At 42.6% G+C, this 18,489-nt stretch overlaps 1 protein-coding gene across 6 annotated transcripts in view; it reads left to right on the top strand.

The window, feature by feature from the left end:
• Positions 1-18,489, top strand: part of SEMA3D (semaphorin 3D) — a 165,565-nt gene that overhangs the window by 26,117 nt on the left and 120,959 nt on the right. For 3 of the 6 annotated variants that reach the window (XR_013231065.1, XM_077337862.1, XM_077337863.1), the window contains exon 2: positions 14,406-14,597. Coding sequence is in view for 5 of the 6 variants with exons in the window: in XM_077337862.1 (XP_077193977.1) it covers positions 14,465-14,597 (133 nt within the window). In the remaining variant the exon portion in view is untranslated. Of the gene's footprint in view, positions 1-5,133; positions 5,239-9,363; positions 9,487-14,405; positions 14,598-18,489 lie in introns of those variants that run through there. The other 3 variants (XM_077337865.1, XM_077337866.1, XM_077337867.1) reach the window with 3 other exon arrangements.

Genomic DNA, 18,489 nt, shown 5'->3' with positions numbered 1-18,489 from the left:
CTCTCTACCTAGCCTTTTCCATATTGTTGCACATCCTGCCCTTACCAACACCTGTTTTTGTTCAGTCAAAGAAATATTTCCAGTTGATTTAAAGCAGGTGGTCTGAATCTTCTCAAAGGTGTATTGGGCTGCCTTCCATGAATAATGCATAATGAATGTTGTTGCCAGCATTTCAAGCCAGCAGCCACAAGTCTCTCTCTCTCCCCCTCTTTTTTTTTAATTAGCTGAACATTCCAGAAATGTCCAAAACAGAGTCCCTCCATGTGTCTATTGTGATCATTCCCCTCATTATGAGAAAAAGATTTGACTGTGGTAAACTCGGATATTCTCAGTAAACACGAGTAAGCCTTATGATTTCTAGGAACAATAGAAGAAAGAGAGAGAAAGTAGTGCTTTTTTTGGGGGGGGCTTCTGTTACAGAAAAAAAATCCTCAGTTTCCTAAAAATATTTGTTTTTATCTTATACATAAAAAGTGATTCATGCTTCTGACAACATGCTGAAAATTCAAAAGTCTACTATTGGTGGATTCTCCTCTCCCCCAGGGCCAATTGCTGCTCTTGCTCAGAATTCCACACCCCCTCCTTTCTTCAAGCCTGCTGTGAAGGAAGCCTCTAACAGCACCTGACTGAAGGGAGAGAGGTGTTTCCAAGAGCCACACAGGGGAGTCTGTGGGCATGGTTGTGCTTTCCTTTTAAAGGGGGGAAAGCTTTCCCCTTCTGCCTAACCATTGGCTGTCAGGGAGGCTACAGAAAAGGTCCTTCTTGCTTGAAATACTTCTGTGGCCAGCCTCACTGCTCGAGGGCAGATGCAGCCAAGCCATTCATGTCTCTTCTCCACAATGCTCTGAACATTTGAGGCCTAGTGCATGAGCTTGTTGTGCAGATGAAACTGGATGATGTTGCAGAGCTTCTTTTGCCTCCTGCTTCATCTGCACAACAACCCTGTGCAGTAGGCCTCTGAGCTCTCCACAACAACCTGCCTGGGAAGCATTAAATGTTTCTTTTGACCAACAAACCTGTCCACCCTCCAAAGCAGCCATTTTCACCTGGGAAGCTGATCTTTATAATCTGAAGATGAGCTGTAATTTCAGGAGCTCTCCAGGTCCCACCTGGGTTGGAAATATTCCTTGAGGTATGGAAGTGGGGCCTCTGCAGCCATCTAACCAGCCACATAGCACCCCCTGACCTATTTCAGGTCAAGAAAACATTGCAGAGAGGAGGTAAGGTTGCCAGATTGGTGTACGCTCATGTTCTGGAATTCCACACTACCTAGGTGTACAAAACCTGACTAAGGTCAAGACTGTTGTGCACAGAGAGACCTTCTCTTAGGGTTGCCAGGTTCCAAGTGAGGCACTAAACCCACACTAAACCATGAACTAATGCCTGTTACATTACAGAATGCAACGGGCTTTACTACTAGTTAAACAATAAAATCATTTGCTTCATTTTAAAAAGGTTTCTAATCTCTATGGGTGTGGTAAGATTTAATATGTTGGGTAGTGGCTTACAGAAGCTGGTTATAGTTTCAGGTGGGCTCTATGGCCTTATGCCTCATTGAAGGTACAATTGGCTGTATTAAAGTTTTCTGATCAAGTGAGAAAGGTACATAATTTAACCATTACTACAGGAAGGTGTACCTGACTATGGCAGCAAACTATCAAGAATGAGTTATCTGATTAATATCTTTGCCTTTAGTGCCAGATAATCATTAAAATACTTCATCTTGATCAATTTATGCGAAATGACTAGAATGAAAGCCCATTGTAGATGTTAATACGAACACTAGCATGAGGAGAGGGTGTTACATATAGGAAAGGGAGAGAGGTAGAAAGAAAGATTGACTAAGAAAGAAAGAGATAAAGAGAAAAACAGAAAGAGAGATAAAAAAGAGAAAAGAGAGTCATAGAAAGAAATATAGATAGATGGAAAGAAAGTAAGAGATATAGAAAGAAGAACAGACAAATATAAAGAGAAAGCGAGGGAGAGAAAGACACAGAGAATGACAGAGAAAGAGAGAGAATGAAAGAGATAGAAAGAGAGGGATAGAAATAAATAGAGAGATAGATAAAGACAAAGAAATGCAACACTATCTAAATTCCTGTTGTGTTTTAGATACATAAGTAGGGAGGTGTCCTTGCACATAATTCTAGTTTCCTCAGAATAAAGGCAGTCTTTCCGTAGAACCAATATTTGAGGCTGTCAGGAGATTTGGGAAGACAAATAAATAGGGATAGGTATGAATTGTGTAATGAGTTAAAACTCATGCCGGATCAGGGCTCAGGAGGTGATGTTTAGCATGTGTGTGCTTTTGGAAGAAATCTCTGAGCTTTTGGGTGCGGCTTGGAAAACTAAAACCCACTAAGAAACCCTGGTGAGAAAATGCTAGGCAATAAGAGCTTGACAAGCATGGTTTCCATTTGTCACAAGTGTAGGATGAGACTGCATCCCCTTTGTTGGCATTGTGGTTTTGGACAGAGAGGGTGTAGCCACAAAAGAGATTTGCTTCTGGGTGTGGTAAGGGATTGCTTAGCTGATTTATTCATTGGGGGAGGCAGAGACCAGTACTTTGCCATGGGTTCATCTGCACTGCAATTTAGTTTTTGTTTGCTTCAAAAGGTAGAAAAATTGGGATTGCATTAGTCTGTCATGTAGCTAACATGTTTGTGAATCGGGATTTTCCAGCTATCTGCTTTTCATATCATTTCAACCCCCCCCCCTTTGAGTTGCAGTAAGATGAGGGATTTTGGGGAGGGGGCTTCAGTTTAGTTTTCTGCCATTTTATACCCCCTTCCACAAACTGGGCTGCTTTTTGTTTTGGAGCAAAAGCCTTCAGACCCCTTCCCTCCTGGAACCATAACGGTGGTGGTGTTTGTTCAAATTAGGCTCCAGAGATTTTCCTATAACCTTTTCTCTCTGCTTTCCATTTTAACCCTCCCCCCACCCACACACACTTACCAGCTTCTCCTTGGTGGATGATGTGTGTTTATCCCTTCATTGGATGACTTGTTAGAGAGCTACTGGAGTAACTTCCCTTTACTCCCAGATCTGTATTTGAGAAACCCCCTCCCACTGACCGGCTTCTCCTGGAGGGGTGTGCTTCTGCAGTCATAACAGTATAACATATGGGTAATCTTAAACAGTTGAAAGGGGATGATAGCAACAGTTAGGGACATACTGGATGTCAAGTTGTCTGGCAAGGGGACAAGGTTGCAGAGAGGCCCCTGTCACTGGCTTCATCTGAAAACCTGGCTGAAGAGCTCCATTTTGCAGACCCTATGTAACTGTTTGGGTTCTGATAGGGCTTTAATTTCATTAGAGAGCTCATTCCACCAGATTGGGGCCACTGATAAGAAGTTTGTTGGAATAGATAGAGCATGTTGCTCTTTGGAGAGTATATGCAAGCAGGCAGACCTTGAGGCACAAAGGACTCTAACTGTATATGGCCTTGAAGGTGTGTATCAGTACCTTCAACCTGATCTGGTATTCGATTGGTAGCCAGTGGTTAGAGTGTGGCTAGGAGATTTGGGAAATGTCTTGAACCAGGTTTGTGCCTAGAAGACAGTGATTAAGAAGGTATCAGGACATTTCTCTGGATGTTTCTGTTAGGCACTTCCGATTAAGATTCCACCTCTGCTATGAAAGGCTTTAGGCTGTGGGGCCAGTTTTTCTTAAGTCTCTTGTGCCCAGCATAGAAGAAAGAGGTGAGGAGGCTTGGCCAATTTTGTTCTGAATACAGTTTGTTTACAAGCAATCAGTACCTCTGAACAAGAGTGACCAACCACCCAGCAGGACATGGAATTCTCTTGGGATTACAAATGATCACCAGCTCTGTGGCACTAGTCTGTACTGGGCTCTCTCCTCATTCCAAACTCCACCCTCCTCAGATACTGCCTCCAGTCTCCAGGAATTTCCTATCCTCAATCGGCAGCCCTCTCCTGAACACCTGAAAAATGTTTTCTCAAACATTCCAAAATGGTTGCAATTGGATCATAAACACATGTGTGGTCTTGCAATGCTATCCTCTTCCCTACTTGCTAAGCACCTGTCTGCCCAAGAGAGAAATTAATTTTGGCCAAATTGGAGTGGGGGAGGGAGGAATCAGTTTACAAGCTGGGTTGTTTCTCAATGAGGATGAGTTTTCCACAGCCAGGGGATCCCCTAACTCATATTTCCCGGAGAATGTCTATGACTAAGAAAGCTTGGGATGTGTTTTGAGTTCCTGGTCCGGCAACAAACTGCAGTCTCATTCAAACTTTTCAAATGCACCAAGATCTCAAAACAAGTTAGAAAGTCCATTGAAGTCTATAAGTGCAGAAAGACTATAATTCTACATTGGACTGTATTATTAGTGTATTCTCCCAGTCAAGTTGAAAATGAAATGGACCAAGGCAGTTTTTAGTTGCAGGAAAAAATTCTCAAAACCTTTTACCACAAAAAATGTTCCTGGCTGGAGAGCAGGTAGAGAGGAAAGAATGCTGCAACCTCACAGGCTGAAAACCAGCCTAATTTGAAAAACGAGATCCTAGAATTGCTGGGGTAGAATGACTGGAGCCCACAGTAGTCAGACTGCTGGCATGTTGAATGTTGGTGCACAGATGCAAAGCTGGTCATAACGTAGCATTGCCAGTCTCCAGATGGTGCTGGAGATCTCCAGGGATTACAACCGGTCTCCAATTGACAAAGGGATTACAACTGGTCTCTGTGCCTCCCATGCTGCCTCCAGGCCACCCGTGCCACTTCCACACTTTCATGTCCAAGGCTGTGGACAGTTTGGTAAACATGATTTAATAAAATTCCTTTAATTTCCTTGTTCAAAAATTATTGTCCCAGGCCTCCAAAATAATGAAAAGCCTTAAACACTGTAATTTCCCCCCAAAGAAATCTCATTATAGAACATTACTTGAATCTTCCTTACTGAAAGGATAACTGTTTGAGTGTCCAAGGTGTGTGGCAGAGGTGAGAATAGTTATTATGAAACATGGGCAAGGCTGTGGACAGTTTTCTGTGCAGGCAGCTTTTTTCAACCTTTGGACCATGAAAGATTCCCTGAAATTGTTTTTGAGGAGCCCCGGAAGTGATGTCAGCTGGCCACTCCTAACTGCCATGCCCCTTGGAAGTGGCATCACCTGCTGTGTTAACAGGCAGGCTTGAGGAATTGGGGGGGGGGACGGGACAGGTAGCAGTTTAAAGTGGGAGTAGGCATGCAGGCTCCAGTTCCCTCCCAGACACAGAATTCAGGTAAGAACTCTCACTTAGGAGGAGGTTCCCTAGGTTGTAACTTAGTTTATCAGGAAGAGAAACAACCCTTCTCTAGAGCTCCTGCAGCCCCCTGGGAGTCCATGGACCCCTAGCTGGGGATCCCTGTGTGCAGCGTCAGCTCTGAGCAGGGCTGGACATGAGACAGAAAAGAAGATGCTTTTCAAAGGAAGTATTTTGTTCTGATTAGAGAGGGGCTCTGCATTTTATTTATCAGCATAGATGGAATTCTAGCCATTGACACAAATGATTTTAAGTACCCCAACCTGCATGCTTAGCAACTAAACAAGTCTTACTGAATGCATAAAATGTTTGGGATAATGGGATGGCTGAAATTAAGAGTGCAATCCTAACATACTTTTCTGAGAGAAAGCCTCATTTATTAGCATTGTACTCTGTTGAAGATTTGGAAGAAACAAAAGTGGGGGAAGAAAAAGTAATCCTGCACACACTTGTGGATGTTCTTGATGCAGGCGATGAGTAACTAACATATCTGGTGAAGTACAAGAGGGGGAATTCAAAATGTTCCACCATTGTGATGCTGGGATCATTGGAAGGGGATAAATGCACACCTGCATTCCAGCAGCTGGATATTCTTGACAAATGACAAATAGAAAGGGAAGGTTACCCCCCCCCCCCATCATGTCTCCAACAGGGCATATATCACACCAGTCTCTGACCTGTAGTCACCGAAGGCTGCAGTTTGCTATTGTTCTGTTGGACCCAACACGGCCCACAAATATATTCCTGGTGCTTGGCCAAATTGCTGTTTGGCTGGGCACCATCTTAACCTCAGGAAATCCACTCCTACTTCAGTAATTGCAGACACACTTAGAGATTAAAGGCCTGTGGAATGGAATTTGTTTTCTCTGCCCCACCTGTCACTGTGGTGGTGTTTAAAATTCTGTCAGCACTTTCAGGATCCTCCCCTTGCTTACCCTGAGGGTCATCCATAGCCAGCAAAACGGCTTTTAGGCCAGGGTTTTCCTTTTAAAAAATCCTACAATCCAAACCCAAAAGCATTGCAAGAGGATTCCAGCTTTATTTTATGCCCCAAACCCTATGCTAGTCTGATTCTAATTAACCAATCAAAATGTAAAGCAAGTGATGTAACTTGCCCATCAGGTCTGTTGCTAAGTAGATGATCTGACCAATCAGAGGGATTTGCCAGTTAACCCAAATACCTTGCATCTGTGTTGAGTTTAACCAACCAAATATGCCTATGAGGCCCTAATGGGATGGAATGCAGCCTTCTAGATTCTCGTGACCTTGAAGCCTAATGAGGAACCCAGCAGCTGGGTTACCTCCCATCTCCCTTATCTGAATCTTTGAAGCTACAAGCAGTTTGTTATTTCAGAAAAGGAAACTTCCAGCTTTAGAAGTTTGGCCAAAACCAGAGCCAGGGCTTTCTCCATCCTCACTCCCACTAGGTGGAACAAGCTCCCAGAAGAGATCAGGACCCTGTCAGAACTGAAAAAGTTTTGCAGGGCCTGCAAAATGGATCTCTTCCACCAAGCTCTTGGTTGAGGTCAATGGAAAAACACCAACCCAGAAGCCCTCTCCCAACTACCAACTACCTCCAGTGCCCAACAGATACAATCATAGGGTGATTCCTGACTTGGCCACCCATTAAATGAAGGCAGTACTCACAGCTGGGTAGCCAATGATTAACCATTGCTACCATTGGCTGTAGAATGTTATTGTGTTCAAAACATTACGTTCAAAACTATTGATATATCCCCAATATTGTTAAATGTTATAAGTCTAAAACTGTGTTGTCTGTAATATACTAGCATCATAACAAACTGTGAACTACAAGCTTTTGCCCTGACCCACAAGGGAGGGTGGTATAGAAATGTAACAAAATAAATAATAGGCCTCATTGTTTTAAAATTAAGCAATAGTCTGCTTAAATAGACCAGTTTCTTGACACTGGGGGGCCCACTTTTGGCCTGGAAATTTGGGGTTGGCCCTTGGGAAGGAAGGAACATTAGCAGAGTATAATGTCATAGTGTCCTGCCTATGAAATGGCCATTTTCTCAAGTTGGACTTATGTCTGTGTTCTGGAGACGTGGTAATTCCAGAAGAACTCCAAACCCCGCTCAGCATGATAGTCACATATTACGATCCTTCACCAATATAAATCAATACACAATACAAACGTAGTTCAAATGATAACGCTCAGCATAATATCTGCAATCTTTAGGGGAAAGGATGTCATTTGGGATGTGAGACTCTACATATGGCTAGCAAAACCAGCCAGGACAATTGGAAGTCAATAAATAAGTAAATAATGATGGGGGCTTTGGATGCCTTCAATATCTTGATGGCACTGGATTCCTACACGATATATGAGTTTGTTTAATGGGCTTTACATAAACATTAAAATACTGTTCTTAACATCACGTAGAATCATAGAATAACAGAGTTGGAAGGGATCTCCTGGGTCACCGAGTTCATCCCCCTGCACTATGCAGGACACTCACAACCCTATCAATCATCCACTGTAGCCTGCCACCCCCTAAAATCTTCACAGAATCAGCCTCTCCATCAGATGGCTATCCAGCTTCTGTTTAAAAATTTCCAAAGATGGAGAACCCACCACCTCCTGAGTAACCTCATTCCACTGAGAAACCACTCTAACCATAGCCACAGTGGTGCAAAAAGGGCGGTGTCTCATCAATCATTTGTTATGTCTCTCCAATCAGCACTAGGGGTTGATGTGAAATCTGCCAATGAGGGAGGGCATCTCCCTCCCACCTCCCTAGCTTCGCACATGAAGCTGTTGCTGACAATTTCTATTTCAATTGCATCAGCTAAAAGGAGCTTCAGAAAGCTGAATTTAATTAAGAACTTAATTAAGAAAGGGAGGAGACTGTTTGCTGCCCTGTAGCTGATTTATGGGCTGTTAATTTAGACCTGGCTGCTTTGTAAGGGAGGACTATTATTTATTTATCGTATGGCATAGCATGTGTGTTATGTAGCCAGAACAGCCTAAGATTGTCAGGCAGCTAGGATAGAGACATTTGGAGGTGTTCTGCCTTTTCCTGACCCCATATCATGGTCCTGGTATTCCTTAGAGCAGCGGTCCCCAACCTTTTTGCGGTTGAGGACCACCTCCAGGGGTGGGGGAGAGCTGGCGGCCCGGGCGCCACGCACACGCGGCAGCTGCATGCAAACGCACATGGGCAGAGTTGCTGCGCATGTGTGTTTGCAGCAGCAGGGGTGAAAACGTGCATGGACTGAGTTGCCGCGCATGCACGTTTATGCCAGCAGAGGCGCAAACGTGCATGCACAGCAGCTCTGCGCATGTGCGTTTGCATCCGCCGGCGGCCGCGCTTGCCTCTCCCCCCCTCGCAGCGAGAAACTAGCTGGGCTGCGAGCGAAGTGGCCACTTCACTCGCGACCTGGCGAGCTTCTCGCTGTGGGGGGGGGGGGAGAATCAGGCACGGCCTTCGCGGCCTGGTACCAAGGCCTTCGCGGCTTGGTACCGGGCTGCGAACCGGGGGTTGACGACCCTTTCCTTAGGGATTTCTTCCAAGTGCTAGCCTGGTCTGACCCGGCTTAGCTTCCAAGATATGATGAGATTGGTCTTCCCTGGGCTACCCAGGTCAGGCTGTGAGAGAACTATCTAAAACTGACCTGTTAAAGATCACAGGTGTCCAGTGTCAACTTACAGCATACATTGTAGTGGCTATTTTTCAGCGACTCAATAAAATTACAATTAAGTTGATGGTTTAAGAGATTTTGATACTGTGACTTATATTTTGCTGCTGACAGACAAGGCAGAAAGTATTTTGATCATGTGCACCTAGAAATGTAACTACCTAAGTAAATTTCCCAGCCTTCATATTGGTACATGTTCCACTGTCTGGACAGTCAGAGGAGTTGGCTGTCAGTTAGTTTTAGTTTGCCAACAACATATGAAATTCATGTTTAAAGGAGTATTATTATGGGGAAAGAAATAAATTTGTTATACCAATGCTACATCCCCTACCAGTGGCTAGGGGGGACCTGGTAACCCTAAGTTATATTGTTTTATATTTTATTTTATATAAGTTATAAAAGGTAATGAAGCAAGCAAAATTTTTTATTTCTCTTTACCAGAGTAAGCAAATTGAAATGGAGAAAGGAGTTGTTAAAAAAAGAAAATGTAGAACCGAAGGGGAGGAGCCAGTTGGAATGCGACTAGAAAAGTAATGAGCTCTACCATAGGGGAAAAGGGGCCTGGTAAGACTATTTCCTCAGGATCCACAAAAGCCTGTAACTTGCCCTGCTTTCAAATGTAAATAGTCTATGTAGTAAAGGAAGGAACTGATGTAAAAAGGTGTGAATTGTGTCATAAATCTTCCAAAGGTGAATTCTCTGCAATTGGCTAGAACATTATTTGTTACAAGGAATGAAGAGTCCTGATTTTAAAAAGCCTAGCGATGGTGTAACATCATGTTGGAGTAAAGCCAACAGAATTATATTAAAGAATGAAGGGATAAAAATGGTGTTGTAACAAACACAGAACTGTTTATAGCAACCTTTCTCAACTTTTTTACTATTGAGACCCCCCTGACATGTTCTTCAGGCTTTGAGAAACCCCAGAAGTGGCACAATTGTGCAGAATATGGATGAGAAGCATCCATATACACACCCACCTGGGACCCACCCTCTTCCCACCCCTTCCAGGCTCATCATTGGCCATTTTGAGGGGGGGGGGAGGTTAACATGATCATATATGGTAAGGTGACCAGATTTTAACATTGGTAAAGTGGGACCGGGGAGGGGTTCTTGATTAAAAATTTGGTCTATATGGAGCAACAAAAAGTTTCATAGAATGCAAAAATAGTATTGTAATATATATATATATATTCAACATGAGTACAATTTGCCAGGTACCCCCAGGTGTCCCTCCAAAAGTGGGACAATCTGGTCACCTTAATATATGGTCATATCAATTGATAAATGCTTAACAAATTTAAGAAATATATTACTAATTAACCCCCTCTGCAAGTTTGGGAACCCCTTCCAGGGCTGTCAAGAAACTCCAGGGCTTCACAAAACCCTGGTTTACAGCACAGTTTTGTTTTCTTTCTCTTTTTTTGAAATTTCGCTTTCTGCATTTGTTTGACATAGCATGTCTGATACTTTTTTTGCCCTTTTCTAGTTTTTTAATTCTAATCTGATTGCATAGCTTATTAGATCTCTCATGCAATTTGATTAACATTATTTTATGCCATGTAATTAATTTTGAATCTCAAGTAGAAAATTGTTAAATGAATAATAAATTAATAATAGCCACTGTATTAATTTGTCAAACCCCCCCCCAATACTTTTTTTCTGACTATGAGCTTGCTAATACATCCTGAAAGGTTGCTGCATTTTTGCATGTTTAAAACCTCCACTAAATAAACTGCCCCCTTGCAAGATTATGTCCCAGAATATTATGGTATGCATTCCTCAAAGACATTAGTAAATGACACTATTGACATGGGCTCATATTTATTATTGATTCACATTGACATGAACATTTTGTCAATTCTTCAGGCTTAGAAATGCTAGTTCTTGTAGGCAAAAGTAAGCAGAATTTATGAGATTTGCAGTAACAGGAATAAGAAAACACAATGATTCCATTTCAGTGTGCATATAATCTCTTTACATGTATGATGATGAGGTCTGAATGGGCAGTAACTGAGAGTGAAAGAGATTTTGGGATTGTAATTGCAGCTTGATGAAAATGTTGCTTCAGTGTGCTGCATATTCCTTGCTGGAAATTATCAGGAAAGGAACTGAAAATAAAATGGCAAACACTGTAATAACCCTGAATAGTGTGATTGTCCTTTTGAATACTGTGTACTGTCTTAGTTGTCCTATCTAAAGAAAGATATTGCAGAGCTGGAAGGAGAGCAGAACAGAGCAATCATCAGGATGAATAAGGGGATGGAGCTGCTTTCCTTTGAGGAAAGGCTAAGAGGAAAAGTCTGGGCTTTTCAATTTATAAAGACGATGACTAAAGGGGATCATGATAGAGTTTTTAAAAATCATGTCTGGGGTGGAAAAAGAGAACAGAGAACACCTTTTCTCCCTGTCCAATAAATGTTGGTACCCAAAGAAGAAAGAGGTGAGGACTGATAAAATACTTCACTTAAAGAGGAATTTATGTATGTAATTTGTTGGCACAGGATGTAGATATGACCACTAGCACGGATATCTTTCAGAGAGAGAGATAAATTCATGGAGGAGGGGACCATGAAGTTTAAGCGAAAATTAAACATATGAAGTGTTGTGTTACCTATCAGCTGCTTTTCATCTCCTATTACTTATTTTTAAAAATAGGGAAGGATGACAGAGAACATTTGCTCAGGTTCTCTTTTAAAATCTCAACAAGTCTGGGAGAGAGGAAAGATAGATCAAGGCCCTCTGGAGCCCGATGGGTCCTGTTTTTATGGATCCATCAGTACATGCTTCTTCATCTGCAAGCAGAAGTTCCCAACACAGGAAGCTCTTTCTCCCAAGTCTTAAAACCTTGATCATTAACTCTTAAACCCCCCCCCCACACACACACACATTTAAGCTTTGTTGGAAAGTCATAATTAGTTGAGATCAGATTTTGGGCTGCTGTTCTGTTCTGTCCACACCGTCCACATACTGATTTCCATGGGGTTTCTCTGATTTCCAGCAGACTTACTATTAATAGAATATGAATAGGACTTCAGTCTAATCCTAACTTACTCAGAAGTAAATCCTATTTATTCAAAAGAGACTAACTTGTAAGCAGACATACACATTATTGCTACATTAAACATTTCCCAATACTTAAAAAAATATGAAACTAAATACAAAATTTATATACCAGCCCATAAATCCTGCGTATGTGTTTCAGGAATTTTACTATGCCTCTTCAAGGTACAGTTATTCTGTTTCATTCTGGAACTGGAAGGGGTAGACTGGGATGCTAGTTCCAAGTGAAACTGTTCCCTTGAAAATCCATGGCATGACATTTCAAGGCACATTGAAGAACTGATTTACAGTCTTCATCGTTTTAAACTGGTGAACGATGTTCACACAATCCAGATAAATTGGCCTTCTGCTGAAGGAAGTATTTGAAACTGGGGGATATCTTGAGCTGTGTGATTTCTGCTTTGCTTACCTCAGAGGGAACAAATTACCCCATTTTTTCATATCATCAAAACACAGAGAAAACATTACTGTGAGGAGTTTGGACAAGTTTCGAAAGAAACACAGATGTGCCTATAAAAGGAAGGTTAGTCACATATTACAATGTTATGAGCTGGGTGTTTTTAACTGAGTGATAGACAAGAGGCAGTGTAATTTTCCTCCTCTTTGCCACAGATTGAACAAAAACTGCATAGGGGCCTCTGCCAATTAATGCGGGCAGCAATTTATTAGATCAAGTCTCTGTTATGCTTCACAGACCATTGGTTTTTGCAGTTCCTGGAAAGCAGCCACCAGCCTTTTTGGTTCTCCTGTGCCAGGCAAGTTTCTTCCCTCTCATTTGGCTGTGTGTAGCTTGGTCAGTCAAAAACTGTGCTGCTCTTACTACGTGGAGTGGGGCTAAGTTATCCCCACACATATATCCCATCAAAGATATTTTCTGTTCTACTTGACCAGTGTTTTATGTGAAAACAGTATTTACTCAAATGCCACACTAGGTCATTTCCCTCCAGGTTTGTCATCTGAAAAACAAGGGGTTATCTTATATTCTTATACAAAACAGTTATGTTTAATAATAATTTTTGTGTGTAATATTTTAAAGGGGTCATCTTACATTCAGGGTCATATTCCATTTGAGTATATATGGTGCTATATGGATTAAAACAGACACATTTGTGGGAGCATAACCATGTACTGCAGAATCATGTGACCTCTCAAACAAGGAGGAGATAGGAAGTGTATATGAGCCATTCTTCTTTTACACTTCAGGTTAAGAGGCAGAAACTCCCTCCTAGGTGGATGTGCTCCAGAAGCAGAAACAGTTCAGACTTCTCACCTGAGAATAGGGTTGCAAACTCTTGCTTGGGGAATACCTGGAGAGTTGATGGGTGGATCCTTGGGAGGGTTGGCTTTAGAGAGTGTAGGGGTCCCCCTCAATGACAGCAGTTTTCTCTGGGTGAACTTCTCTCTCATCTGAAGATCAGTTGTAATCCTGGAAGATCTCATCTGAAGGCTGGCAACCTTACCTGAGGTGGAGGTGCAAACACCCCCTTGTAAGGTTGCCAGGTCCTTCCTGACAACTGGCAGGGGAATGTGGGTATAGGATTGCCAGAATCAGACTGGGAAACACATGGAGATGTGGAGATGGAGCCTGGGGAGGAGAAGAACCTTAGTGTGGTACAATTCTATAATCAGAATCACCCAAACCTAGAAGAGACCACAAAGTGCCATCCAGTCTAGCACCTCACCTTCGTGGGGATTTAAAAATCATGAACTCCTGACAGGTTCTCATTCTCCTCCTAAAAACTTTCAACAAAGTAGACTCCACTACCTTCTGGGGTCATGGACAAGGACAGTTGTCATAAGTCTCAAATTAAAATCTTCAAACTTTTTGCCTTTTAAAAAGAGAGGCGGTGGTGAGGAATGGGCTCTGTGAAAAAGCAATGACATCCTGAGAGAAAGCAGCACAGCCATGCCATCAGACACGTACAGATGTGTTTAGAAACATCTGAACAGCATACTGGGCAGTGGACTCCCTGCTTCATGACTGGCAAGCAGGGCATGAGCTGGACTCACGAGGCATGAGAGGATGTCTAATACGTTGGTGTCCCTAAGAATACAGAAACATCCATAAGTGTTGCCTTAAAAATAAAAATGATCACTATTTTAAGGCTTTTAGTAAGAAACTGAGAACTCCTCTGCAGTAGGAGACAGAAATAACAGAAGGTGTCCATAGCAAATCAGACAGGGTTGCTGAAGAACAAAGCACTATTTTTTGCATTCACTCCTGCTGTGCATTGAATGTTCATAAAATTCTTTCCAAAACGGCTTGTGCAGTATTCTCCTGACTGTATTTTCCTCCTTACAAAATTGAGCTAAATTCCATCTTCTCTTCAGCTGTCTTGTAAAATCCCTTCCTCCAAGATGCATACCCCTGGTTTATCTTCACAAGCTCAGTTAAAAATTTTTTAAAAAATTCTTTGCAGATTCCTACTGAATTATTTGAAGAAAGGAGAAGTTTTTCTTCGGCGTACATGCAAGGAAAATGCCTGGAGAGACCAGAGCCGGATTTTTCCAAATGCTGTGTATCTCTGCTATATTCTTCTTTGGAATCCTCCTCTTGCCAGTCACTAGATCATCAAAACAAAATGTCCCAAGACTTAAACTCTCCTATAAAGGTAAACAGTTCAAGCAATTCTGAATTGTTGTTTTTTGTATTTTGGTAAAGTACTGGTAACAGATAAGGTTTTCTCTTAAGAACAGAAATTGTCTCCTCACTCTTGTTTGAGGTGATCAGTGGCTTTTGGATGTTTTATAAGCATCTGAGATTGAAACAAATTTTTTCAATAACACTTTGTTTTGGTTGAAGGTGGGCTGACTAGAAAGATACAGTACTGGCTATGAATATTTTCAGGCCTCTGACTTACGTTTCAGTAAATGGTTATTAAAAGCAATAGTGTTTGCAGACAAAAATCAGTTTGTTTAACACGTTTAAGCATGAAGAGAAAACATAATGTGAATGACTCAAAGTGATGAGTGTACCTCTCATGATTCACAAGAAAAAAATTAAGGTTGATTGTGAAGTCTGACTAGATCAAGTTCTACGAATGAAACAGAATCCCTGTTCCCTCTGACAGCTCGGTATAGTGAGACCCAGCTTGGTGCAGTGGTTAGGAGTGTGGACTTCTAATCTGGCGAGCTGGGTTTGATTCCACGCTCCCCCATGTACAACCAGCTGGGTAACCTTGGGCTGGCCACAGCACTGATAAAGCTGTTCTGACCAAGCAGTGATATCAGGGCTCTCTCAGCCTCATCTACTTCACAGGGTGTCTGTTGTGGGAAGAGGAAAGGGAAGGCAGTTGTAAGCCACGCTGAGACTTCTTCAGGTAGAGAAAAGCGGCATATAAGAACCAACTCCTTCTCCTCTTCTTCTTCTGGTTGTGGTTGCATTGAGCCCCATCCCAGTTCATTTCTGATGACTACATTCAGGGCTGAGGCCCTGTCTTCACTCTGGAAAATGGTTTTAATGTATTTGCTTTTCTCCCCACTAGGTTAGGTTACCAGACGTCCCGGGTTTCACAGGACCACCCAGAAAATTCAGGATTGGTCCCGCATATTCCAAAAATCCTGATGTTTGCCATGGGCGGGGGGCGAGGTGCAGGCAGCAGGTGCACACATGGCAAGGGAGGCCAGCCCAGGATGGGGGAGGGCTCTGGGGTGCTTACTCCTGAGGAAACGTGCCAAGGGCATCCATCCCAGGAGGGGGAGCTGTGCCCAGCCGTCGGAGGAGGTGGAAGTGGCTGGCCTTGCCCCTGCGGAGGGAGGGGGAGGGGAGGCTGAGCGCCCCCCACGCATTAGGAAGGGAGGAGGGGAGTCCTCTGCCCCTGTCAATGGTGTCCAGCTTTACCTTTGTGAAAATCTAGTCACCTTACACTAGGTATCTGCAGCAACTTGTATTGTTCTCTCCTCCTGTCTAATCTTCATAAGAAAAACAACCCTGTGAAGTAGGTTAGGTGGGGCTAGAGTTGCCAGATCCTAGCAGGAGGTGTGGGGGGCTTACCAGGAACAGGAGGGAGATATAGGCTACATCACTGGTGATGTGGTGGTATCGTTTCTGGTGTGCAGCAGAACTGATGTTATCACATTGTGATGCGCTTTAATTGGGAAAAAAAGATCTATGATAAAAATCTATGATAAAATTTTTTTATAGCTCTACTATAAAATTTTGCCCAAATACCAGAGTGTTGCCATGTTAGGCTTACTTCCAATATATGCCAGAAATGACATCACCACTTGGCTGGTGTTGTAGCCTGGACTGTTGCTGGCCATCTGATTGAGGGGGGGGGGCTGGGCCTGGGGCAGGAGATTCCCCACTTTGAGCAGGGGGCTGGCAACCATAAGCCATGCCCAAGTCTAATATACTACCCACCATGACATGCTGGCTCTGTCAGTACCTAAATCACTTATATGAGTCCTTCACGGTGGACTCAGAGGCAAGCCAAACATTTCAAAATGGTTTCTCTAATGGTCAAACTTCATGTTAAAGTTTTTTCTGTGCTCATTTTGGAAGACTTTTATTTTCCCTTTTGTAAATGCTGCTTGACAGAACTGGCAGGGGGGGGGAGAGAATAACTGTAACTCTTTCTTCCTCTCCTGTTTTCCTACCAAAAGAAACATGTTGGAGCTACTTACAAGTTTTAACCCAGGAAAAGTGGAAGCAGCTGAGATGTGCCTTTTCTTCCAGCCAGAAAATGGCAGGAAAGTAATGGGTTAAAATTAGGGTTGGCAGCTTCAGGTTGAGAAATACCTGGAGATTTTGGAATTGATAGGATCTGAGGAGGGCAGGGTTTGGGGAGGGAAGGGACTTCAGTGGGGCATAATGTCATACAGTCCACCTTCCAAAGCAGTAGTTTCTTCCGGAGAAATTGGTCCTTGCCACTTGGAGATCAGAGTTTTTTTTAGTTGGACAAATAAGTGCTCACATTGCTTTTTCTCGTCCTCTGAGAACCATTCTGAATGCTTCACATAAAATCTCCCCATAGCTGCAGTCTCTGCTGACACTGATAAACAAAGAGCAGACTTCCTTCTATAGCCCCAGGGTTCTGATCTGTTGGCATTTACAAACTTTGATGTAAGGTTTTTGGATCAAATCTTTTGGAGTGGATAGGCATCACTGGAACAGAATAGTGGAAATCTATTCACCTCTAGGGAACCCTTCACCCAAAACCTTTGATTCCTTTGATATGCTTTACAACCACCTAGATTAAAATGTTGGCTGTCTTCTGCCTTTGATGTTGGTCAAATTTTCTTGTTCTAAATATGGCTCTAAACTGTTTTCAGGAAAACGGGAACATTTCAGAAATATTTTAACTGGAAGTGTGTTTAGGTGCAGTACACAGAAAAGCTCTCTAAGATACCTTTTAGTTGCAAGGGAGTTTCTATATCTAAAAATCTTCACTTACTTGACTAGTAGGGGAATTACTGAGATGCAGTTTTGGATTTTAGGTTCAATTTGCTCTTTATAGCATAGAAGGAATGTAGTGCTTAGGGCTTTATCATGGAAACCTGCATCCATGCTTTCATATATTAAGTGCCATAAAGTAATTTCCAACTAATGTTGATCCTATGAATTAAGGGCTTGCAAATTGAGTATTGTGGCTTCTTTACTGAACCAATCAATTTCATATTGGGTTTTCCTCTTTTCCTGCAGCCTTCAACTTTCTGCATGACTCTTGCCTTGTCATAATGTCACCAAAGTATTATTGCCTCAGTTTAGTCATTTTAGCTTCTAGGACAGAGGTTCTCAACCATCCTAATGCCGCAACCCCTTAATACCCTTTAATTTTATGGTTGGTGACCCCCAACCATAAAATTATGCAAGTGTTCTTGCACAGAAATTAAACCAAAACTGAACAATGGTGTGAAGATCCATTGTTCATGATTGTATATAAATTGTTTTTTTTCTAGAGTTTCTCAGTTCAGTTTTGCCTCTTATCCTGCCTAGCTGCACCACCACCTGAAGCGCCTAGTGGGAGACTGCGCCACGCTGGAGGCACTGCTGGAGTGGCTGGTGGCGAAGTGCGGCACCTGCAGAAGGAGTGGCAACAATGGCAATGCCCCCCCCCGGTCAAGCTGCTCACTCTTCCGCGACCCCTGTGAAAGGGTCGTCCTGACCCCCAGGTTGAGAACCACTGTTCTAGGAAGAGTTTATGGTTCATTTGATCTAGAACCCATGGGTTTGTCTTTTTGGTAGTCTTTGGTGTCCATAAAACTCTTCTACAGCACTGTATTTCAAGTGAATCAACTTTCTGTCAACGTTCTTGGTTGTCCAACTTTCAATCCCATACATAGTTATAGGGGATACTATGATATGAATTAACTTGAACTTGGTTGCCAGTGGCACATCCTTACACATAAGAATCCTTTCTAGTTCCTTCATAAGGGCTGCCTTTCCTAATCTCAATCTCCTTCTTTCTAGTTTGCAGTCTCCCTCTTGATTGATGATGGAGCTATATTGTCAGACTTAAAGGAGTCAATACTGCTCTGATATTCAGCTGCAGTCCTCTTTTT

This window comes from Paroedura picta, chromosome 5 (genome assembly GCF_049243985.1).
Source record: "Paroedura picta isolate Pp20150507F chromosome 5, Ppicta_v3.0, whole genome shotgun sequence".
Classification (NCBI taxonomy): Eukaryota; Metazoa; Chordata; class Lepidosauria; order Squamata; family Gekkonidae; genus Paroedura; species Paroedura picta.
The sequence above is the reverse complement of the archived record's forward strand: the minus strand, read 5'-3'. Positions and strand labels throughout refer to the sequence as shown.